The sequence below is a fragment of the Musca domestica genome, unplaced genomic scaffold (genome assembly GCF_030504385.1).
Source record: "Musca domestica strain aabys unplaced genomic scaffold, Musca_domestica.polishedcontigs.V.1.1 9, whole genome shotgun sequence".
Lineage (NCBI taxonomy): Eukaryota > Metazoa > Arthropoda > Insecta > Diptera > Muscidae > Musca > Musca domestica.
In genome coordinates, this window is record NW_026712435.1 from 16,854,514 (window position 1) to 16,880,876 (window position 26,363).

Sequence of the window (26,363 nt, forward strand, 5' to 3'; positions counted from 1 at the left end):
GTATTAATAATAATAATAATGATTACATTTAGTAACATTTAGAAATTGTTGGCTTTATTTATATATTTTTTTAATTATGCCTTTATGTAGAAAAATTATTAAATTGAAGGCAAATAAATAAATATAAACATTATGCATATTATAAAAAAATACACAAAAAAGAAATTATTTCTATTATGTGTGGTTAATTTTTATCTAAACAAGCAAAAAAAAAAAAAGAAATCGAAAAAGGTTACATGGCAAATTAAATGTTTTGTTTTATTTTATATTCTATTTAAGCAAATATATTATTTAAAATTGGTTTTTGCTTTGCAACTTGATTAATGCCAATATGTGTTGTAGTATTTGTTATAATAACTATGTTAATAGTAGTTACAATTGTATTTGCAGTGCAAATTACACTTAGTGATTTGTTTTTTCGTTTTAAATATTTGCTAAGACAAAAATTTTATTTTATTTAAAATAATCAACGTTTATTGTTGCTGTTGTTGGTTGGTTGGTTGTTTGTTATAATCCTTAAACACTTCATTTGTATATTTGCATAGTTTTGTTGTTTAATTATCCTTTAACTTTCCTCCTTAATTTTGTATTCGATTTATTTATTTTTTATAGGCATTTCAAAACGTTGTTGTTTTTTGTTTACAATTGATTGTTTGATTTAATTGTTGTTAGATATATTTAGCCATAAACCAAATATTATGCATAGCCTTAAAGATTTTCAAAATTTCAAATTTCAAAATTATTTTAAATAATCATAAAATAAAATCCAAGATTTTGAGTCATATCTTGTTTTAGAAAGAAAAGTACATAACAATTTTAGTTAGGCATAATAAATGGTAAATAGCTTCTTTTTAAGGTACATACAATCATACATACGAGTATAATATATCTATACATAAAGTAGTTGGCTAGCCTTTCTATACATATGAATATTTAATTATTTAATACACTTGATATTCGTTTTGTATTTGAAGAAATTTCCCTGCTACAAATTGTATATAACAAGTTTGGATGTTCTTGAATTAAGAATACATTTTGTTTGTTTTCAATAATTTTCATATTTTTTGTTTTTTTTTTTTTTTCAATTAACATATTTTTGCATTTGTTTGTTGTTGTTGTTATACCTTTTTGTGTTGTTGGTGATTGATATTTCACATTTAACATTTATATTTTTAGTTGTTGTTGCTGTTGCTGTTGTGGTTGTTTTTGTTGTATTATAATATCACAGTTTTGTAAAGGATTCTCATGGATTTTCATTCGAGAGTCCCAATTTGTATTCTTAGGTGTTATAGGTGTTGTTTGTTTTTTTAAATAACGATGTTTTTTTATTTAAATTGTAAATTACATAAATAGTAGATATTTAATTAATTTGATTAACGTAACGCCAAGTGTTTCAAAGTTATGTACAACATGCTCCCCAAAATCGAATATAATAAGAAAAGCATTTTAAACAAATATCTAAATTTCATAATTTTTGAGTTTTTTTATCTGTTAGGGCAAGGATTTTAATTTTTTTTAAGATCTATCTTTTAATCTGAAATTTCAGAGAAATCATAAGTTTGTGGTTTGTCTTTTACAAGTAAAAAAAAACTGTAAGTTCGGCCGGGTCTAACTTTAATTACCCTTCACCATTTGGAACGAAATTGGCAAATTTCAAAAAAAAAAAATAAATAAATAAGATAAAATCCGTTAAAAAATCTTTTAAAATCTTAAAAATACCGAATGTAGCCGTTATATTAGGGTCTATACGACGACGTGGGCCTGCATAGGCAACTTTTATCATAAGCCATTACAAAATTCAAATGTGAAACTTGAAAAAAACAAATAAAAAAGCTGTAAGTTTGGCCGGGTCGAACTTTGATTACCCTCCACCATTTGGAACTAATTTGCAATTTTCAAAAAAAAAAAAATAAATAAATAAATAAATAAATACCTTAAAAATCTTAAAAATGCCGAGTGTAGCCGATATATTAGGGTCAATACAATGACGTGGACCTGCATAGGTAAACTTTTGCCACAAGCCATTCCATATTCAAATGCGAAAATTGAAAAAAAAAAATCGGTGAATAAAGAAGCTAAAATCATCAAAATACCAAATATAGGGAGGTACTGTTATATAGGACCAATACGAAGATCTGCATAGGCACTTTTCGATCACAGGTTATAGCGCCCATTACGAACTTACAGTCGCTAAAATCAGCAAAATATTGAATATTAGGGTCTATACGACGACGTGGGCCTGCATAGGCAACTTTTATCATAAGCCATTACAAAATTCAAATGTGAAACTTGAAAAAAACAAATAAAAAAGCTGTAAGTTTGGCCGGGTCGAACTTTGATTACCCTCCACCATTTGGAACTAATTTGCAATTTTCAAAAAAAAAAAAAATAAATAAATAAATAAATACCTTAAAAATCTTAAAAATGCCGAGTGTCGCCGATATATTAGGGTCAATACAATGACGTGGACCTGCATAGGTAAACTTTTGCCACAAGCCATTCCATATTCAAATGCGAAAATTGAAAAAAAAATCGGTGAATAAAGAAGCTAAAATCATCAAAATACCAAATATAGGGAGGTACTGTTATATACGACCAATACGAAGATGTGCATAGGCACTTTTCGATCACAGGTTATAGCGCCCATTACGAACTTACAGTCGCTAAAATCAGCAAAATATTGAATATTAGGGTCTATACGACGACGTGGGCCTGCATAGGCAACTTTTATCATAAGCCATTACAAAATTCAAATGTGAAACTTGAAAAAAACAAATGAAAAAGCTGTAAGTTTGGCCAGGCCGAACTTTGATTACCCTCCACCATTTGGAACTAATTTGGCAATTTTCAAAAAAAAAAAAAAATAAATAATAAATAAATAAATAAATAAATAAATCCGTTAAAAATCTTAAAAATGACGAGTGTAGCCGATATATTATGGTCAATACAATGACGTGGACCTGCATAGGTAAACTTTTGCCACAAGCCATTCCATATTCGAATGCGAAAATTGAAAAAAAAATCGGTGAATAAAGAAGCTAAAATCATCAAAATACCAAATATAGGGAGGTACTGTTATATAGGACCAATACGAAGATCTGCATAGGCACTTTTCGATCACAGGTTATAGCGCCCATTACGAACTTACAGTATGAGATTTTATAACAGTCGCTAAAATCAGCAAAATATCGAATATCGGGAGGCATCGTTATATGAGAGCTATACGAAGACATGGACCTGCACGGACAATTTTCTGTAATAGGCTGTAGTATCTATTACGAACTTTAAATACCAAATTTGAAACGGTTCCGGTGAATGATGTCGCGAAAATCATCAAAATATCGAATATTGAGAGGTACCGTTATATGGGGGCTATACGAAGTCATCGGCTGTAGTATCCATTACGAACTTCGAATACCAAATTTGAAACAATTCCGGTGAATAATGTCGCTAAAATAATCAAAATACAGAATATCGGGAGGTTCCGTTATATGGGGGATATACCAAAACGTGGACCTACATGGCCACATCAACCTACTTCATTTCGTTCGGAAGCTAGAGGGATTTCCACGGACGGATAGAGGGGCGGACATTGCTAAATCGACATAGAATTTTATGCTGATCAAGAAAATGTATATTTCGGAGGTTATAAAATATATGGTGGAGGGTATAAAAATATATATTTTTTTTAAATGGAATACCGCAGTTATTTTGTTTTTCAAAATTATTTTTATAATTTTTTTATTTTATTTTATTTATTTATTTATTTTTATTTTATTTATTTATTTATTTATTTATTTATTTATTTTTTTTTTTTTTTTTTTTGTAAGGCCAAGGATTGTAATTTTCTTTCAAGACCAATCTTTTAATCTGAAATTTCAGTGGAATCATAAGTTTTTGGTTAGGTTTCTTTATGATTTAATCTATATATATTTTACGATTTTATAGATATATGCAAAAAATATTTTGTAAATGGTACCGTAGTTACTTTCTTTTTTTAAATTAATTTCTTGTTGTTGTTGTTTTTATACCCTAACTGAAAAAACGTACATGTTTTCCATATCTTTGAAACACCTTGATTTACGAAACTTTTATTCCATGTTTTTATTTTTGGAATTCAATTAACATTGTGATTAAATGTAAGCCCTTGCGCTTGATGTTAACAACAAAATATGTTCTTCGTTTCACATTCAATAGTTGAATAATTAAAAAAGAAATAAGTATAATAATAAAAGGCGGTTTTTTGTTTCTAATAATAAATTAACAAAATTTCTAAAGATTTAATAAAACTTTTTATTTCGGTAGTTTTTGTTTACCTTGTCTATGGAATGAATAAAAATAAATTGCATACAGTTTTTTTTTGTTTTTGTTACGTTTCGAATAATTTTTAGGCAGTCTGGCTAAACATAACAAAAAAGCTAGGTCATACCTTTTATTGGAAATTGTTAATTCTTTTAATAGTTATATAAATGAGAGCTAATTTGTTATGTGGCCACACAACCTACTAAAAATTATTAATGGTAGATTTTTTCTTCTTTTTTGGAGGGGAGAAGATTGATGTTTCTTTTCTTTTTGCTAGCAATTATTTGATCTTTTACAATCCCCCATACATACATATATATGTATATTCTATTGATTATGATGACAATTACATATGCATATATTAAATAATAATGATGTTGATATTGATGTCTTTAGTAACCATAATGATCATGTTGCTCTATAAACTGATCAACAGATACTTTAATTTTTAAATATAAATAAATACAAGTAATTGATTAGCGTATATATTTTTGTTTTCTTTTTAATATTACAATTTTTTTAATGGTGCTAAATCACATGAGTTCTTTGTTGTGTTCTTTTTATTGTTATTGCAGTTGTTGTTGTTTTTTTATTTTAGTAATAATTAAGGACATTACTTTGAAACTCGATTCCCCTTAGATGCTTAGTTACATTCATTATCTTGGCTTCTGAAGAGTTCTTATTTCAAAAAGGCCTACATATTCGAGTTTCAATCATATAAACAAGGAATGTAAGGGATTTTACTATTGATTGTCCTCCTGAATTGCTTTTATGTATGTGTGTCTGATTTCTGACTGATTCGAGTCAAATAAAAATATATAACCAATAGCGTAAATGACTACAAACAAAAGATACAAGGTTCTATTGAAAAAAATTAAATTAACAAAAAATATTAACGTATGCATACAAACATTTTTATAATTAAAAACCATTTAATTTCAGAATGAATTTTGAAAACATTTAATGAGATATGGTGTGGAGATACACTATACAAAGCAGCATAGACGAAGACACAATAAGAAGAAAGATGCTTTTCTTCTTCAGTCGGTTTTGCAGATGTATACCCCCAGCATTGAGTTATGTTTATTCAAACTGTTGACCCTTTATGGGGGAGGTTCCGAAACAGTTGGCCAATATTGACCAATTTGTATCATACCTCAGACGGATATAAATATTATAACCTGACAGATTTGGACTATATCGACTACTTCCTATACTTTATATGAGATATAGCGGACCAAAGTATTCCATTTTAAGACTTCATCTAATAAAGATAGAAATAATGGTATGCTCAAAATTTGAAGGAAATCGAGCATTTATATACAATTTTATGCGAAATCATAAAATTCTATAAACTACTTTTTCATAGCAGATTTGTGGTTAAGAGAAATATTTAGGTATAGCAAGTTGTAAAGTATCGCCGACTTGTTTCGCAAGTTATGACACATATAAGTATTGAAAATTGTGACCTTTTGTGGGTGAGGTACCAGAAGGGGTTGGCAGATATACATCATCTTCACAACAGATCTTGCGTTAACAAAAATATTTGGATGTATGACATTTTTAGAGAGTTGGATGCTTATTTCGCTTTCTTTGAGCGTTTTGTTTTTCAAAAATTTTGAAACCTATGTGGGGAAGGTACCAGAAGAAATGGTCCGATCGGTACCATCTTTATAACAGATTTTGTGTTGATGGAAATATTGAGATGTGCTAAATCTGAATAGGATCGGATGATTATTCCGTTTTTTATGAGCTTCATTAATATTCAAAATTTTGACCGTCTGAACAGAAGGAGTGAACCGATGTATTCCATCTTCACACCAGATCTTGGGTTAAAACAAATATTGTGATTTGTGTAAATTGAAGAGAATCGAATGCCTATTTCGGATTTTATGATCGTTTTGGTTATTCGAAATGTTAACCCTTTGCGGGAGAGGTACCAGAAGGAGTGGTCCGATCTCTACTATCTTTAGTTGTGTTCCAGAACCTGCAAATTAGTACTAATTAGCACTAATTCTGCTACAACGCGTTCCCGTACTCCAAAAACTAGCAAAACTTGCAGCTCTCTCGAGAAAAAAATGGCGCTGAGTGGTGCACATTTCTGCTTGTTTTAGCTACATGAATTTGGCCGAGCAGAAATGTACATATTGTAAATTTGACATTTAATTGGCAGGGCTAACAAGGTTGAAAAATGTATTGATACATTTCAATAAAGAAAATGATCAACTTGAAAACTAAAGGAAAAACTAATATTTGTCGTGCAAAAAACAAAAAGAGAAAATATGGAGCAACTGATGTATTCACTTTTGGATGATTCCAGCAGTGAAGAGGACTGGCTGAATGAGGAATCAGATTATTAATTATTATTATAAATTATTAATTTTAACTTATCGTCTTCAATACTCATTTTTTAAATGTTGGCGCTCTTTTCAATAAGGTTTCACCAGTCCGATTTAGGCTGTTTACTTTTGGAATTTTGAATTTTGACATTTTATCGCATTTCTGCTAATTTTCCGTTCCCTTATTTTTTGAGCAAACCTAAATGAGAATGACATTTCGAACTGTTTTCTCTTCTGCTAGTTTTACTACTAAAAAAGTACTGGAACACAACTTTTATAACATATCTTGCGTTGATGGAAATATTGAGATGTGCCAAGTCTGAGTGGAATCGGATGTTAATTTCGTGTTTTATGAGATTCGTGGATACTCAAAATATTTACCCTTTGAGGGGGAGGTACCAGAAGGTGTGGACCGATATTGTCCATTTTCGTACCTGACCTAGCACTGATGCAAATATTAGGTTATGCAAAGTTGGAGCAAAATCGGATTATCCTTTCTCTTTCTGTGCAGAAAATTATTTTCTTTGGCAATTTTTACATTTTGTGTGGGAGGTACCAGAAGGAATGGACCGATATTGGCCATCTTCGAACTCGATCTAAGTTTGACAATAATATTACGATGTACCAAGTTTGGATCAAATCGGATACTCCCTTCGTGCGCACCAGCCAGCGAGACAGACAGACGAGAAAAATAGACCTTTATTTAGCTTTGTTGGGTTCCGTGCCATAGTAATGTAATGGTGAATGAAATGGCTAATGAATTAGCTCCTTTATCTCAAATCTTCTCTTCTCAACTTTATTTGACCAAGATTAGAAAGAGTTTCACAAATTGGCTGGGCAGTGCGAACCTGAAGGCAGAAGAGGATGACATACAAATTTCACTTTAGTCACCAGTAACGAAGACACTTAAGAAATTATCGCTCAATACATGCGGACTAATAGTCCATGATCATTTGAATACATACCAGGTCATAACCAGGTCATCATAAGGTAGCTATTATAAGGTTAATGAAAATGCAGCAACATATCAATGTGCAGGTCGACATTTCCTTAATTTTCTTAATTATATTAATCTTAAATAGATTTTTTTTGTTAGATATTGAAAAGATTTTTTAAAATGCTGGTCTGTAATGGAAATAAAATTAATATGTTGAATCGAAATTGTCTAAAGCTTTAGATGTCATGTTTATGTAAATGCATAAACACAAACTATTTAAAATAGTATAATTTTTAATTCAGCCATAATTCCCATCAAATGTTTAGCGGGTGAATAAGCTTTTAATATGTCAGCTGTTTCAAAAAAGCCTCTACTGTCAAACATGCGACTCTTGAATATTGAATATATCTCGTTTTATTTCTAATAACAATGGTATCTATAGGTCCGATCTTTGCAATTCCATTTTAAAAAAATAAATAAATTATTTATATTATATATTGGTATGCATACGTTAACCTAAATTCAAATAATGTATTTTAATTAAATTAGTTTTTTTAATGTGCAGCATTCTTTCATATTCTTGTGGAAGTTAGGTAGTAGTAGAAAATATAATTTTTTTTTTAAATAACCGTGTATGATTAAGGCTTTGGTTGGTTGTTGTATTCATTTTGGATTTGCTTTTCATCCACTCTACCGTGTTCTCAATTGTTATCCCCTATAATATTGCACACATTACATTTGCTGTTGTTGCTGCTGCTTTTGTTGTGTTCCCTTTGGTCTTTTGCAACGTTATTTGTGTAAATTCCTTAATTCGTTTCCATTTCCTACTTTAAGTGGCATTTGGTACTCTTTTAATGTTGTTGTTATGTTTTGTTTTTTATTTGTGGGTGTTGTGCACTTTCAGTCTTATATGGCATTTGCATTATGCTCTTGTTGTTGTTGTTACTTCATTCATTATTTTTTATGAATGTTATTTCAATTCATTTGTTGTTGATGTTTTGTTTACATATATTTGGTTCCCTATGTTGTTCGCTTTCCATTTCCAGATTTTAGAAATCTTATTTTTTTTATTAAACACTTAGAGTACAACTAGATTATGGTGTTTTCTTTTTACATTTCAAATTTAAAAACGGGATGTTTCTTAGGTTGTACTTTAATTGTTGGTCTTGTTGTTCGTTTTACTAAGAAATACTTTAAGTTGTTCAGGTACAATATTTGTTGTTGTTGTTGTTGTTCAAATTTCATTTGCGGCAATTGATTTTATTAATTTGCTGCTGATGTTATTAATAAAAAATATACATATAAGATTCCCTATGTCATCGTACAACAAATAACGTTGAGGTTGTTATTGTTTTATATATCTTATTGAGATCGTATTTTATGTTCTTTTGTAGTTTATGTAGCAAAAGGAATGTTGATTTTTTATGTATTCGATTTTATGCTGCGTTATTTTTTTGGATTAACGTTTATTGCACGTAGAATAACACTTGGAAATGAAAAAAGAAATGTTGCCATATTCAATACTTCACTAGAGTTTATACATATGAAATGCTTTAGAGATTAGCCCGAAAGCAAGGAAGGAAAGTCTTCAATAAATTTAATGATGTAATAGTCGGGCTATTGGTGTAAATTATATATGGTTTAAAGAGGGCGATATCGAACTCAGTTTTCGTTGCCGTCATTACTTTTATAACAGAATCAAAAGTGTTAATATTATTTTTTTATTTTCCAGTTGGCGGATCATTGCTAATAAGATTCCATTCGGTTCCAATTTAAGCAAAATGTGACAAGACTGGTTGGGAAAAGTCTCAGAATTAGACACCAAAGATGCGATAATACATCACCTGGTCTTGACAGTCTGAAAAGCGGCTCTAAGATGTAGAAAGGCACTGCTGCAGGCTTGGCCACGTTAATTTGACCAATCCTAAAATTTACTTATAACAAGATCTGGTCCTGTGGCGTGCAAATTATGCATGTGGGAATAAAACATATATATGGGAGCTATAGCTATATCTGAACCAATTTTCACCAATATTTTAAGTATTTGCTTCTAGGCTGAATTCGGTCGTATGCGCCACAATTCACTGTATTTTGGCTGATATTAGCCATTTGGTGGACAATAAACTTGAATTTCGATAAAGGTATATTTATATAGGCGCTAAATCCCAATTGGATCCCATCTCGATAAAATATGACAGGGATATTCTTTGGGCGGTATCTGATATCTGCCACCAAATATTATCCTTGTGGAGTGCATATTACGCATATGAATGGCTTGAACGTCAAATCGGATGAAACATATATATACGGGGACCAAAGCTATATCTGAACCTATTTTCTCCAAATTTGATGAACTTGCTTCTAGACTGAATTGGGATGTATGTGCCAAAATTCAGGTCATTTGGACTGATATTGGCCATTTGATGCACAATAAAACCGAAATCGGTGGAAGATATATAATGGAGCTATATCTTGATTTGAACCGATTCTCGCTAATCTCAACCGTCCTTGGGCCAAACAAATATTGTTTGGAAAATTTGATCTCAAGCGGATAATAAATATGATACATGGGCGCACTGACATGCATGTGTCGACTCAGAAAGTAATTCTATTAAGACCTTCAAAAGTAACTATGGATCGATCTCGCTTCCTTCTCCATGTTACAAAAAATGGACAGAGTCATAATACCCTTACCACTATGTGGTGTAGGGTATAAATATAACCTTTATAGAATTTTTCATTTGACATTTCTTCGCTTTATAAAAGTTTTCATTTCAAATTTTCATAGAACAAGAATCGCGTCCAGCTGACTAAGTAGAAATTGTATTAGTTATGCTGCTCTATAATTGTGTTTTTTTAATATTAACATGCCTCCGTTGGCTGTGTCTATACATAGTTTTCCAATCAACTATTTTCTTCAAAATGTATTTTTTTGGAGTCTTTACCATTTGGTCTTTGGCAATTATTTGCAAAGAGCATATCAGTGCTAAATTCCTGTACATAGTTCGAAGTAGTTAAGTTAAATCCAAGTAAAAATAGCTGTAACAGCTTGAGTTCTACAGATATAAACATAAATGTTCAATCGAAGAAGGAATAGCATTTTCTAACTCAAAAAATCATTTTTGAGTAAATGAGCGATATGATTTCGATTTACTGCGAATCAAGTCAAATATTATTCATCACATTACCGTATGCATCTCAATCATTAAATTATATTCTTAGCGAATACATTTCCTTTTGCTACATAATTGTATTTTTTGCAATTACCATTATTTTGCTTGCAGTTTTTTTTACATTCTTAAATGGGGATTGTTGTTTTCATAAATATCACAATAACATACACACACATACGTTCAATACATTACATACTTGTATTTGTTTAAATGACTTGTAAAAATAATAAAAAAAAATTGTTTTTTTTTTTAATTTTGGTCAAATTTCTTGTTGTCCCACACATGATGGTTGCTTGTATTTTTGAGTCTTCTATACATGACCACTGGTTTTTGGTAATCATAATGTTATGGTTTAGTTGTTATAAAATTACAACAAAGATGTATGTGCATATGTTTTTTGTTTTTAAGTAATAATTTAAATAATGCCTGTATAAATCACAATTTTGTTTTTTTTTTTTCTTTCTTTTTTTGTTTAACATAACAGGGATATTCTTTTTTGAGCTTATTGTTTGTTTTTGTTTGTCTTAATAAAAAGAAATTTATTTAATGTATAGCTTTTTCTTTTTTGGATTGGTTTTCTAATGGAACTGCTTTGTTATGTGGGCATGTTTATGGTATTAATGATTTTTCAATATTCAATACTAAAAATATATTTGACATATCCTAAAACAGTTATGGATTGTATAAATGTTCCTTGGTCTAACAAAGATTTTCTATAATAAAAAAAATATAAACATAAAATCTAAAGAAAAATTAAAAAAGTGTACAGAGGAAAGCAAAGAGAGTTTGCAGGCATTTTTAGAGCCTTAGTAGATTTCAAGGATTTTATATTTTTTGATTTTCATCTTCTTCCTTATTTACTTTCTTCATTACTACTAACAAGGTGTTATCATTTCCCTAAAATAATTGTTAATTGCTTTAGATTTTAACATAGCTCTCGCTACTGTCGCTCTGCATTTACTGTTGTAGTTTGTTTTGTTTGCTAATTAGTTTTTTTGTATTCTCTATTTAAGATGGCTTTCATTTTTAATCACAGTTTGATGTTTTCTTGTTGTCTGTATTAATACAAATTAGTGTTTTTGTTGCATTTGTTTGTTTGTTTGTTGTTGTTGTTTTTATAGCAGGTTTCACAATTTCGTCGTTGTACGCCACAATTTGTGAAGTGCTTAAGTCTTTTCAGTTTTAAATACATTTTAATGTTCTTTTCATTTTTTGTTGGTTTTGTTTTGCAAATGTTGTTAGATGTTTGTTTCTTGTTGTTTTTGTTTTTCTTTTTAATATAAAACAACATTTTGTTCTTTTGTGTTGGATTTTGAGGGGAAAGGGACATTTCTGTCTATGGATATTCATGTTACATTTCTATAATCTAAGTTAATATTATAGCTAAAAAGAGTATGTATATATCAGATATATGTATATTAATGTGTGTCTGTGTAATATATGTTGTATTCCCATTTCTTAATACATAACACATAGTAAAATCACAAAATTTAAAAGAATAAAACATATATTTAAAAATATTTTTCTTGTGTATTGGATTGTATTGGAAATGTTTTGTATTATTTTTATTACGTTAATTTAAAACAAGAAAATAAATAAATGGACCCCTTTTCTATTGTATTCCAAAAATAGCAAACTAAAAAAAGTCAAAAGACGGGCGGGGCCGAGTACATGATACCCTACACCATTATGCATATTTAGTAGAGCTCCCGTGACAAAATAACTTATTTGAAATAGATCATACCACCTATCAACATTTGGCTCTAGAGCAGTTACAATTAGGTTTCAGAAGACCCTAAATCTGAATCGATTTTCAATAAATATGACGGAGACATTTTAATCTTTTATTATACTAAATAACATTGCTATAGAGTGCAGGATATCACTTTGAGAAGAATTATATTAAAAAAAAATATATCGAAGCCGTGTTCCACAAAATGGAAATGTTCGTCCCGAAATTCACAGTATTTGGGCTGATATTAGCCATTATTAGGATAGGATTTAGGATATATATGGAAGCTATATCCAAATTTTTGCCGTTCTCGATAAAATTTGGCAAAGGTATTTCCGAGCTCTTTAAGATATCTGGTACCAAATATCATTGTTGTCGAATGCATATTGCGAATATGCTTCTAGACTGAATTCGGTCGAAGGCACAAAAATTCAGGACCTTTGGACTGATATTGGCTATTTGGTGCATGATTAACACGAAATCGAAACGAAATCGGAGCTATGTTCAAATCTGAACCGATCTTGATAAAATTCGACAGAGGTATTTACTTCAGAGCTGTTTTTAATATCTGGTACCAAAGATCTTTATTTTCGAATGCATATTGCGCTTGTGAAGGTTTTTAAACCCGAAATCGGATAAAACATAAATATGGAAGCTTAGCTATATCTGAACCGATTTACACCAAATTTGAAAAACTGATTTCTAGGATGAATTCAGTCGTAATTGCCAAAAATTCAGTCCATTTGGTGCACAATAATCCTGATATCGGGTAAAGATATATATGGGAGCTAAATCCTAATCTTAACCGATCTCCATAAAATTTGACAGAGGTATTTTCGGGATATCCGGTACCAAATATCATTCTTGTGGAGTGCATTTTACGCACGTTCCATCCAAATCTGATGAACCAATTTGATGTATTCACTTCTAGATTGAATTCGGTAGGATGTAACAAAATTCAGGTCATTTGGATTTATATTGGTCATTTGGTGCACAGTTAACTCGAAATAGGTTGAAGATATATGGGAGCTATATCTAAATCTGATCCGATTATCACCAATTTTAATAGGGTTTGACCCTGGGCCAACCAAATACTGTTTGCAAAATTTCATCTCAATCGGATAATAAATGCTACCTGCATTTTCTTCACAAGAATAAATGGACGGACGGACAGCCGGACTGACAGGCATAAATCGACTCAGAAAGTGATTCTTTGAAGATCCTCAAAAGTAACTATGGGTCAGCTCGCTTCCATCTCCATGTTACAAACAAATGCACAAAGACATAATAACTACATGAAGTTTATACGAAACCACGAAACTTTTGGTGTTAAGAGTTTTGGAGCTCAAACAAAATTTCAAAAGCTTAATTGGAACTAATACGAATCTGAAGCTACAAATAGACTTATTCTTGAAGATCCAAAAATGGAGAAAATAAATTTAAAAGTTGTCTGCTGCAAATATTTGCTAGAGACTTAATTTCAAACATATGCATTGCTCCAGGAACGAATTATTCATATCCAAATGTTCCAAAAAACATGATGTTGATGTTGATCAATTTCAACTATTTATAATTTGCTAACAGATTTCGGTGAATTCAAAATGCCACAGTATACTCGAGCTAAGTTGGATCTTCAAAGTAAATATAATTTTCTTTCGTAATTAGAAAACACTGATATTTTTTTCCATAATCCCGAATTGATGCATTAAAAAAAATCATTTTCCTTAATGTTGCTATTCGCCTTTAGACATTCTTAGTTTTATAAGTTTCAGAAAGCAATAACGAAGTTCTAAAAACTGGAATAATTGAGTTTCGAACTAAATTGATGTCGTCTATCCTAGGATCTGAAAATGTTTCTTTCCTTCTACAAAAAAGGCAGGTGATTCAAAACGATTACATAAAGTGTAAATATTAATTCCTAACACAATTCTTGTTCTAAATTATAATAAAAATAATACAAAACGTATTAGCCAATCTATTATGATTTCTAATTTTCTTTTTAACATTCGAATTAATATTCCGGATCTTTGTGCATTAACTTGTATGTTCTTTTAATATTATTTCTATTAAACTACGAAAAGGAATTTTTTCCTTGCACAAAATTTGGAAAAATTCAATTTCATGTAGTGCCAAAGTTTGTTTCTTGTTTACTTTTTCAATTGGAAAAATTTTTGAAAAAAGATTTAAACAAACTTCGATTTTTTTAAATAAGTTGAAATTATATAATTTTTCTTTTGTTTGTGAGATTTAAAAATATATAAGTGTATAGCTACAAAAAACATGTATATGTATAAAAAAAAAATCATAATAAAAACATAATTTCTTTAAAGAAAATTATTTTTTCAAGTTTTGTATATCACTGTCATGCAATTTTTCTTAACATATTTATGTATTTACCCATTTGTTACTCTCTTACAAAACCTGCTGTGCTGGATAGGCAGGCAGGCTGATGATGATGTTGGTAGTTATTCTTTCATCTGTTGGAGTTTTCACGTCGTTTTAAGTTTGCATGACTTGGCTTATTTCGCAATTGAAATTATTGGGGATATTTTTTGCTGACGTTGTTATTTTCATGCGGCTGATGGGATTTTTGCTTAACATTAAATGTTGTTAAACGTGTTGCTGTTTCTTTTGCTTTTCTATATTAAATAACTAATGATTTTATTTGTGTTGAATTTCCATTTTGTGTTGTTGCTTTTTAAGTTGCCATTTTTTAAATCAAGTCAATGATTTAGTTTAGATTAGTTTATATTATTTTTCGTTTCTAATTAGAAATATCACGTCGTATGAGATCGAAGACATATTCATCACGCACATCATCAGCTACTGGCATATAACCAAGGGCTGGATGCGTATTGTTGAGATTAAGAGGCTCCCATTTTTGGCCTAATAATGTATTGATTTCCTGAAAAACAATGTAATTGAAAATAATTAATAAGATTCCATACGGCACTATGTTTTTCTACCATCCACCATAGTATGGAGGGTATATTAAGTTTGTCAATCCGTTTGTAACTCCTTGAAATATACATTTTAGACCCCATTTTGATCAGCATAAAATTCTGTGTGGATTTAGTTGGTGGTCATGTCCGTTGGTGGAAATCACTCTAGCTTCCGAACGAAATGAAGTAGATTGATCAAAATTTTCTCAAATGTATATTATCTCTACTGGACTTTTGGTATTTAAAATGGGCCATGTAGGTCCACGTTTTGGTACAGTCCACATATAATGGTACCTCCCTATTTTCGGTTTATTTAAGCGACATTATTCACCAGAAATGTTTCAATTTGGTATCTGAAATTCGTAACGAATACTACAGCCTAAGACAGAAAATTGTCCGTGCAGGTCCAAATCTTCGTATAGCCCCCATACAACGGCACCTCCCGTTATTCGGTATTTTGATAATTTTGTTTGTTTCAAATTTGGTATTTGAAATTCGTAATGGATACTAAAGCCTATGACAAAAAATTGTCTCTGCAGGTCAACGTTTTCGTATAACACCCATATAATTGTAACTCCCGATATTCGGTATTTTGATGATTTTAGCGACATTATTCACCGGAATTGTTTCAAATTTGGTATTTGAAGTTCGTAATGGATATTACCACCTATGACAGAAAATTGTCTGTGCAGGTCCGCTTCTTCGTATAGCCCTCAAGTTCGTTCCAAATGCTGGAGGGTATTCGGCCGGGCCGAACTTACAGCTTTTTACTTCTAAGCAATTTGCCTCAAGTAACCTGGAAAATTTACCAGTTTATTTATTCTGTGTTGATTAACAACGAAAATCTTCTAATATCTGGGAATATAATTTATTCGTTCACATGGCAATATCCGTAACATAGAGTGTTTAACGTTTAAATTAAATTAAAAACTAAATATCCCAAAAAATATCTCGAAATTAAGAGCAATACCTATTGGAAGTGCAACAAATTTCAAAAAACATACCTCAATAAATGAATCCATACTGGCCTCATTCGGTGCGGTATCAATCATTGATACCTCCAGACGTTTCAAGGTACGACCGCGTAAACGAGAAATGCCCACAATGTTGTGTGGATCCAAAATATAGCCATGGATAACAATTTCCTCCAGATTTTTGCAGCGCCATGACATCATGACAAGTGGATCCTGACCAGTGCGTAAAAATAAGTCCATTATATTATTATCGGAATGTTTGTAGGCCTGTAAACAAACAACACATAAAATAGAAATAGAAAATGTTTTTATACAATAAAACAAAAAATGCAAGTGAAAACTTACGGAATCAATCCATTGTATACTCTTTAAAGTGGCACTATTGTTTAATGAAATCCATTCCAATGCTTCAACATTCATCTGTTGGTGACGATATACACATAAATGTATATTGTTATATTCAACAAAATGGCTTCCTCCAACAACATACTTACATAATCACAAAACAATACTCTCAAATGAGTTATGGGCATATTTTGACGCAAAATACGCATCTGTAGAACTTCAACGGCTTCATAGGCATAAATAAGTGATACAATTAATTCAATATTATTGAAATTTGCCGAGAATTCAGCCCAAGTTCGTTCAGATATACCCGGATGATGACGATCCAAACCATGTACACAAATTAAAAATTTTTTGAGTGGTAAAATCTTTAATGCATGCAGTAGTTCTTCGTTAAGGGTGTCATAATCCAGTGAAAGCACTTGCAATGATGTACACTTTTGTATCAACTTATTCTCCATGGCGAACATGGGATAATGACTAGGATCGTATTTTATGGAGGCCAAGGTCAGCTCTTTTAGATCTTGAGGCCGGCTCAGAGATTTCAAAAAGTCCAAACCATAGTATGTTAAAGCTTCAATTGCACCTAAATCCAAAATATTGCAAGGTGTTCGCTTGCGATTTAAAAATACTTTCAATGGTTCAACAAAGAGTCTATATGAGGCAAAAAATAAATAAATAAATTACCATTTGAATACACAAAAAAGTGTGTGCCACTGATACACTTACTGTTCTATGTCGACTAGATTTTCTTCACTGATATCACCTGGTGGTGTTAAACCAACATTATTTGTTTGAAAACGTAAACCTTGTAAATTATCACATCGTGCAATTCTAAATATCGGAAGGAAAGAAAAAAGAGAGAGATAGTTATTACTATTTTTTATGAATATATTTGAATTTAATTCTATCCGCTTACCTGTATAAGATGCGTCGTATCTTTTCAATATGGAAAACATTGATGAAATCAAAAATAATAATAAGCTCGCTCGTCAGATTGTATAAAGTATGGCGAAAAAATTTACACTGACGATCGTTGTCAATATTTAGTTTGAGTTTAAAATTGGTGAAGAATCTGAAAAGAAGATAAACAAATTATTAAGCAAGATGTACAATTACAAAAACTGCAGTGCAATGAAGATTTAAACTACAATAAATGGGTTTTTTAAATTGGCAAATCGAAATTTATTCTGAATATATAAAATCATGATGTTGATGTAAATGCTTTCAATTCATTTATTCAAAAATACCCAAAAGCAATTTCTTTGTTTAAAAACCATGACAAACTTTGTTGCATGTATTTTTGCTTGCCAACAAAAATATTTTTGTCACCATCGACATAATAGAAATGCCGTCCTTTTGTCTCGTAAGTTTCATTTGATATATTTTATTTGCATGCTTTTTTTAATTTATATGATAGAAGATGATAATATAAGTTTCACCCGGGGTAGAGGGTATATAGAAATATGTCAAGAAAAGTTACTTTATTGTTTTATGAAGCATTGCCTCTAGAGACAAGAATAAGTAGACACTAAAGCAAATTTCACTAGGATAATCTAAATCAATTCTAAATCTTTCAAATTCGTCAAATCGAATAACATTTTTAAAATTTCTTTAATGTACAAATTTTATTGATATCTAGGGAGTATGGATCCAATTTCGAAAATCTCTTGCAAATAGAAAATAACATTATAATCGATTAAAAATTTAAAACAAATCGTTGATGAACGTTTACTTGAACTGACAATACTTTTGAGGACTACATTACGATTATAGCTGAAAACTGATTTTGAAATGTATAATTTCAATAGTCGAATTTTCAATGATGCAACAGAGTAGTTAACAAAATTATTAAATATTTTTTTTTTTCGTACAGAGGGTATATATCATTTGATACGGCCAAAACCTGCCTCCTCGAAATAACGGTTTTAGAACCTAGGTCTCTTTGGTCCAAATCCGTTTCAGAACATTTATCCGTCCGTACGTCCGTCTTTATGGCTGGTTGGTGCGCACGAAAACTCTCGATTTGATCCAAACTTGTTACATCGTAATATTATTGTCAATCGAGTTTAGAGATGGGCAATATTGGTCCACGCCTTCTGATACCTACCCCACAATATGTCAATATGTTCTTTGCAAATCCTAATATTTGCAAATGGACAATATTGGTTCACTCCATCAAGTACCTCCCCCACAAAGGGTCAAAGTTTTTAAAAATTATAACTCTCATAAAATGTGATGTAAGAGTGAAGAGTGTCTTCAAATTACACATATCACTATATTCTTATTACTCCGAGGTCTCGTGTGAAGATGGAATATATCGGTCCTCTCCCCTGGTACCTCCATCACAAAGAGACAACATTTTGTTATTTCTTCGAAATAACGTCCGATTCCATTCAGACTTAATACATCTTCATATTTCCATCAGCACAAGATCTGTTATAAAGATGGTAGAGATCGGATCATTACTTCTGGTACTTTCCCCACAAAGGGTCAACATTTTGAATAAACAAAACGATCATAAAATCCGAAATAAGCATCCAGTTCTCTTCAAATTACACACATCACAATATTTTTACTAAACCAGGCATGGTGTGAAGATGGGATATATCGGTCCGCTCCTTCAAGTACCTCCCCCACAAAGATTTTAAAATTTTCATTAACCATGAAGCTTATAAAAATTGACGCGAAAATGACATCCGATTTCATTCAGACTTGGTACATCTTAATATTTCCATCAACACAAGACCTGTTATGAAGATAGTACAGATAAGACCATTTCTTCTGGTACCTCCCCCACATAGGATTTTGAAAACTCTCTTCAAATTCAACGCATACAAACATTTTGCTAACACAGGATCTGTTGTTAAGATGATATACATATGCCAACCCCTTCTGGTGCCTCACCCACAAAGGGTCACAATTTCCAATACTTATATCTGTCATAGCAAAACAAGTCGGCGATTCTTTACAACTTGCTATATCTAAATGTTTTTCTTAACCAGAGATCTGAATTTATGATTTCGCATAAAATTGGATATGAATGATCGATTTCCACTTCCATTATTTTTATTTGTATTAAAGTAGGAAAATAGAGTACTTTACCTCACGCGTATTTCCACATTTCCCCTTGGTCGATATAGTCCAAATTTGGCACGTTGTAATATTTATATCAGTTTTAGGTTCTCCCCCATAGAGTCAACAGTTTGAATAATCATAACTTAAGCCTGGGGGTATACATCTGTCGGCAAAACCGACTGATACTATTTTACTTGTTTTATTTAAAATTATAATAAAAAAAAAATAATTAAAGCAATTAAAATAGTTCAAATCGAATGTCACGTATGGATAGGGGGTGGGGTGTGGTTTCACGCGAAAGTACAAACCCGTGTATGTCCTATAGATTTTATTCTGCCCACTGAAAGCTTGAATAAGCAGTGTACCTATTTTGCACCAAACATTTTACAACATTACGAATGTATTAGACAAAAGAAAATGACGCCAAAAACAAAATTGGCCTTCAAATCAATTAACACATTGGCTTTGTTTTATTTTCCCAATCTAAAAGACATACGGTAGACAAAACATGCATAATGATGTAGACATGTATGTATGTACCAGTCAGCCGAATGAAAGAGAAATTTTTAAAAGAAATAACAGAAAACTTATTTCATGTATTTGGTATTAGGTCATAGGCATCTAGCGGAATAGCAAAAGTATATTTTTTTGTAATTGTAAATGTCCACAAGTTTTATTATAAGAAAAATTTATTTTTAAATTAGCTATCAATTATCAATAGAATTTTTTCTGCGTAATATGTTGATTCTTAGCCATTTTTAGAGTATCTACGTATATGGTTTTAAATGCATTGATTTTTTTAAAGTCTGATGTTATTTTAAGATCAATGCTGTACAAATATAACATATGACGATGACTTTCACTTATTTATTTGTGTGAATTTCTTTGTCTTGTCTATGATTGCATAGAATAAACAGTGGTTGCTAAATAAATTGAGAATTGGATGTAAACCCAACGAAATTTTAATTTATTTCAACTAATGCACTTTAGAGAATTTTAAAGCCTAATTTTAAGTTTCAGGTCTAGGACTACACTTTTACATATCCCAAGGGCCAACATTGCATGTGGGTATAAAAGTAAAAATATTTTAAGGACTATCATTCAGCTTGGAAATTTTAAAAATATCCATTTAACACCCGGCATAGAATAAGCAGTGGTTGCTAGTTAAATTGGGAATTGGGTGTAAATTGCACAAATGCACTTTTGAGAATTTTCAAGACTAATTTTAAGTTTTAGATCTAGAATTACACTTTTGTGCAATGACAAATTACAGTTATCCATGCTACAGTAAGAAGGTAAAGCCGCCAACTAAGTTGGAAGAAGAACACTGAGGAACGAGCAAAGAGAGGCTTGATTGCTCTATATTCTTGCAAGAACTCCATAAGTAAAAGATGGGGACTCGAACCACACATAATTAAATAGGTGTATGGGTCAATTGTTCGCCCCATCCTATCATATGGAGCTCTAGTCTGGGGGGATTCTTCGAAAAGGTCATCCTATTGCATTGACAAAGTTCAAAGAGCCGCATCCCTACTAATAACAGGTGCCCACAAGAGCACAGCTCAGGCTGCGCTGGACACCCTACTGCGTTTAAGCTCACGTAGATGAACAGGCAATTATGTGTGCTCTTCGACTCAGGGAACTAAACCAATGGCGCAGGCAATCCTTTGGACGTTCTGCGATCTTAGGGCGTGTAAGGAATGTGGGAGGGGAAGCCAACACAACTGATTATATTTCACCACGGCTAAGCTTTGACCCACCTGACATACACATTCCTGACAGGGACGCCTGGGTCCGTAGCAATCCACCTTTCCGCGGCATAGCTTTGTTTACTGACGGTTCAAAGATGGAATGCGGAACGGGAGCTGGGGTCTTCTGTGACACTCTTAATGTTCGTGAATCCTACATGCTTAGAAACGACTGTAATGTGTTCCAGGCAGAAATCGTTGCGGTCAAAAAAGCCATAGACCTATTGGTCACGAGGAACAAAGAGGGAAACGGTCCGGTGACTATATACGTCCTTAGTCAAGCTGCACTGAAAGCTTTAATCTCCTCTACCATTAAGTCTAACACTGTTTTGGGATTCAGGAGATCCTTGGAAAACACTGGATTGTCCATCAAACTCTGTTGGTTGGACAATATACCAGCGAGACTGCAGACGAATTGACTGTGCTAGGGTCAGAATCAGCTATCAAACCACCCCTGTGCCATTTCTTCCAGATAATTCCTATACATTACTCTGAGAGAATTAAACAAAAATGGCTGGATGAAAGGGGATGTAGCATCTCCAAAAGAATCAGGCCCATACTCTCTGAGAAGAGAACATATTCGCTACTGTCCTTGTCGAAACCTGATTAGAAATTTGTTGTGGGCATCATCATAGGTCACTGCAAGGTGAGGGTAATGACCTCGAAATGGAACAGCGATGATATTGATTGCTGTAGAATCTGTCAAGACAAGGAAGAATTTGAGACGATCGAACATTTGCTCTGCCACCATCCAGCACTCATTAATTTGAGACACAGGTTGGTGGGGGAACAACTTTCACATGATTTTTCTTCGTTCTCTAACACTGACCCTACAGCAATTCTTCATTTAAACAGAGGACTTAAGTGGCTAAAGACGACACGGCAAAATTTCTAGCCGTGGATTACCCTTATAACTGTATTTACTATCAATAATATGTGCACATTTTCCACCAATCTTTCTTTCTTTCCACTTTCTACATGTAGGATAAACACAATGGACCAGCAGGTCTCCGAGTGGAGCGTTTACCAAAACCGCGCGTCCTTTAACCTAACCTAAAGCCGCAGCAGAATAAGTAGGTAGAACAGCTTCGTTAAGCCATAGAAGTACAGCCCTTAGGTCATGGTGCATTTACCAAGGTAATCTCGTGCTATCATGCGATTCGAATTTGACCTGGCTGAAGTCTATGCATCCAGATTAATAGGTTATTGTTAAAAGTAGAGTTGGTAAGGATAACTTTTTAATGGTCCCATGCCATACACATATTTGGTTGGTATTACCCTGACCAAAACTAATAATCTAATAAATAAAAGAAATCTCTCATAGACAAAATTTGACCGGGGACTTCAGCAATTCACACATGGACAGATCCAAATGGGTTAGTGTATCTTACGATTTTTTAAAATTCGATTGTGAGTGTTTAGGCCTTACACATATTTGCGTTGAATTCTGGGATTAAGAAATACCAAATACACCTATAAATCAGAGGAGATTTCCCATTGGAAAATTTAACTATTTGGGGTAGTTTGGTTTTCTCGAATTGAATTGATCATGATAACAGTCATTAGGAAAAAAATGTTTGTTTTATTTATTTATACTAAATGTTAATTGTTTTTTCAAGTCAAATCCCTGATGATGACTATCGAAGATAGTCGAAATATCGGACAAATAAATTAATATATAAAAAAACAAATTCGTCTGTTTTTTTTTTTTAAATTCTGACCTCGAGCCAAACGAAAAACCAGAAGAAAAAAATGTTTGTTTATCAGAATTTACATTTTTTCTTTTTATTATTGCCCCAAGACGCAAAACAACAGTTGGGAAGACATTTTCAAAAAAGTCTGTAATTGAATTTATTCTTAGCCATCACAGGGGCGCGATTTAAGGATGTTTCGATTTAAAAATAAAATATCAAGTGGCATAGAAAACTACATCATTAGGCTCCTTTTCTAAAAATGTATTTCAGACGAAAAGTGAAGCACTTTCTTTAAATGAAAAATTCCCGCAATTCAGTTTTGCTTTCGAAATACATAAATATATATCCTCTATTTTTGTAGATATTATTAATAATCCAACGACGAACGCACCGATATTACAATACATAAGATCTCCATTTTTAAGACTTACCGACATAACGGTATGGTATTAAATGTTTCCAAGCAAACAATGGGTTTTGTTATTCACTCACCTCTTTTGGAATAATACACTGCGCCAATGTTTGCAGCTCTGACTGGCATTTAGTCGATCACGCGGCTCCAAGTATTCGTAAATCTGGCCCAATACCAATGATGGTAGTTCTCCCCATTCTGCTGAACTACGATTATTCATATCCAGGATATGGAGGATGGCAAACTAAAAAGTTTTGTCACACTGTGTAGGCTACGCAGCAAATTGTGTGCACCTGGCACACAATGGACCTTTTAAAGCAACTGCTATGTTCTTTTTCCTCACTAGAAATTTGTTCCAAAATGTATTCACAAATGTTTTCCGTACAGCGTAATAATAGGATCGTTTCTTCTTCGCAAGTGCAAAACTGAATAAAATGGAAATTTGTTGTTCTTCGTTCAGTTTTGTTCAAGATAAAAATTCGTTCGTTGTTGTTGCTGAATTTCTTCGAGCTGCTTTTCGAAAATGGTGTCCAATATAAGGAGTAGAAAATGTCGTTGTTGTTGTGGTATAAATCAAGTGTATGCAGTTCCAAAAACAAAACAGCCAGCACACAACGCAACACAAAATAGTGAACAACAACAAGACAGTAGTCACAGCAGACCCGCAATAATATATGGGAAATTGGCAGTTCGACGTATACGTCACAGAAAAAGTTGTTTTGTTTGTTGGTATTTTTCAGTAATTGTTGTTTCCGAACAGACCCCCACCAAACAATAAACAGACACAGGGCCAGCCAGCCAGGCAACGTAAATATAGTACGTATGTTTGTATGCGACGATGTGCCCAAAATAGTAAAATACAGCAGTTGTTTTATTTTGCAATCAGACGTAAATGTTAATTACGGCCGTCCGTGGAGTCGCGATTTTTTTTTGTTTGAAAAAGAAATTAAAAATTCATATTTAGTCGATGTACACATACAAAAGAACACATACTTTTTTAAATCGTTTTTAAGTAGACTAAAAATTTTTGATTTTTCACAGTAAATTTTGTACCCTTTTGGTATTATTTTCACACTAAACTGTCGTACCTTTCATCAGAAATTGTTAATTTTTGTTAAGTATTTTTTCGTTTGTTTTCTTTTTTCAGCTATGAACAATGACATGAACTACATAGTCGACCTGAAAAAATTTCAGCCAACGGCGATATGAGATCTTAAATTTATCAGCGTCATAAATAATTTACATAAACAACGGAATTATAAATCAAACCAATACAACGTTTAGCCTGTGTTTACAAAATACAGACAAATATTTGTCTTTTTGGTGAAGGCTCGTCCTTGCAGGGCTCTATTCCAGTACCTGCAAGAATCTAAAAGTTTTGCAAATTTCTTCTATATCCTAAAAGGGGAAATCGGTTATTGTAGTAGAAACTTTAACATTCATGCAGTTCTGGAACAAAGTAAGATAGTCCGCGTTAAAACACACATCACTGGATCCAGGAAATATAATAACATGTATTGCAGCATTTTGGAATGGTTATAGATGGTCTGTTCCAGAACTGCAAGAATATAAAAGTTTTTAATACGATAACCGATTTTCCCTTTATTATATCGAGAAAAAAAGATTCAAAACTAGTAGATTCTCGCAGGTTCTGGAACAGGCCAAGTGTCAACTATAATATGGCATATATTTCGTTGAATCCCAAAAAATCCGGGTCCAAAGTATCGATAATTTTGTCAAAATAGGTTGTCTGTTGCAAAACTGCAAGAATTTAAAAGTTTTTACTACCATAACCAATTTTCCCTTTATGATATCAGAGAAAATTGCGAAACTAGTAAAGTAGATACAGGTTTGGGACCCAGATTTGTTGGTTCAAATATCGGGGTATCCTTGTCCGTCTCCCGAAAAAAAAAATATTTTTTCGAAATCAGGGTACAAATACCTACCTCTGGAAAGAATTTCCAAAAATTCGAGAGTTTTTACTAAACTCGAGTTGTTCCTATTAGGACTTTGTGAATCAAGGTGTTTAAGATCTCATATGAAAACATGTTAACAGTACGTTTATTTGGGTTATCCAATGGATATAGATTAAGTCATATCCATTACGCATACTTAAAATAAATCCTCCTGAAGTAGTTAACCCTGCAAAAAGTTCTAACGTAAACATTACATAAGGTCCGTTCTTATATTTTTTTCTTTATAGTTCACTTTTGTTATCCCTTACATTAGGAAAAGTGAAGGATAAAGTCCACATTATCGGGTTCTCATTATTTCCTTTAAAATATATGATTTTTCCAAGATATGGCAAGCTTTTTGGAATAGTAACTGGTAGTCACTGCCCTTTTTCACAACGGCATCTTCATTTTAGTTTAAAAAAAAATAAACAAAGCGAATTTGTAACTAATTTCGTGAAAAAAAACCTATATTTCAGTTCTTCAATATAAAATAAACGATTTGCGTTATCCGTTATATTTTATTATTTAAATGAATGTTGCTGTTATTGCAACAGAGATTTTTATATGTTTTCTTACACGACGGCCATCGGAGGTTGTTATGATATCAATTCTTAGCTTAACTCTAGTTTAGTAAAAACTCTTGAATTTTTTTCAGTGGTAGGTATTTTTACCCTGATCCCGGGAAACAATTTTTTTCTTGGGGGACGGACCCAAGACACCAGGGACGCGAAA

General features: G+C 32.0%; 1 protein-coding gene across 4 annotated transcripts; it reads right to left on the reverse strand.

The window, feature by feature from the left end:
- Positions 1-10,988: 10,988 nt before the first annotated feature.
- LOC101896275 (F-box only protein 33) lies at positions 10,989-24,825 on the reverse strand. Of its 4 annotated transcripts, none has more exons than XR_009344180.1 (8): positions 23,757-24,603; positions 17,664-17,819; positions 17,474-17,578; positions 16,894-17,398; positions 16,745-16,819; positions 16,430-16,666; positions 14,881-15,388; positions 10,989-12,087 (listed from the first exon to the last, which is right to left on the reverse strand). XR_009344180.1 is itself a non-coding variant. In XM_059131528.1 (8 exons), the coding sequence occupies exons 2-8, from the start codon at positions 23,894-23,896 to the stop codon at positions 15,248-15,250; spliced, it is 1,359 nt and encodes a 452-aa protein (XP_058987511.1). In that variant the 5' UTR covers positions 23,897-24,186; positions 24,765-24,825; the 3' UTR covers positions 14,518-15,247. The 4 variants fall into 4 exon arrangements, 2 of the variants coding, with proteins under 2 accessions (XP_058987511.1, XP_019890729.1); XR_009344179.1 differs by having other exon boundaries at positions 10,989-12,134; XM_059131528.1 differs by lacking the exon at positions 10,989-12,087 and adding an exon at positions 24,765-24,825 and having other exon boundaries at positions 14,518-15,388; positions 23,757-24,186.
- Positions 24,826-26,363: the final 1,538 nt, after the last annotated feature.

Coding starts and splice junctions, on each gene's coding strand:
- LOC101896275 (XM_059131528.1), bottom strand. CDS start 23,896: ATGAATAATCGTAGTTCAGCAGAATGGGGAGAACTACCATCATTGGTA. Junction 16,667..16,744: donor GTATACAATGGATTGATTCC/GTAAGTTTTCAC, acceptor GTTTGTTTACAG/GCCTACAAACATTCCGATAA. Junction 15,389..16,429: donor GTATGGATTCATTTATTGAG/GTATGTTTTTTG, acceptor ATTGTTTTTCAG/GAAATCAATACATTATTAGG.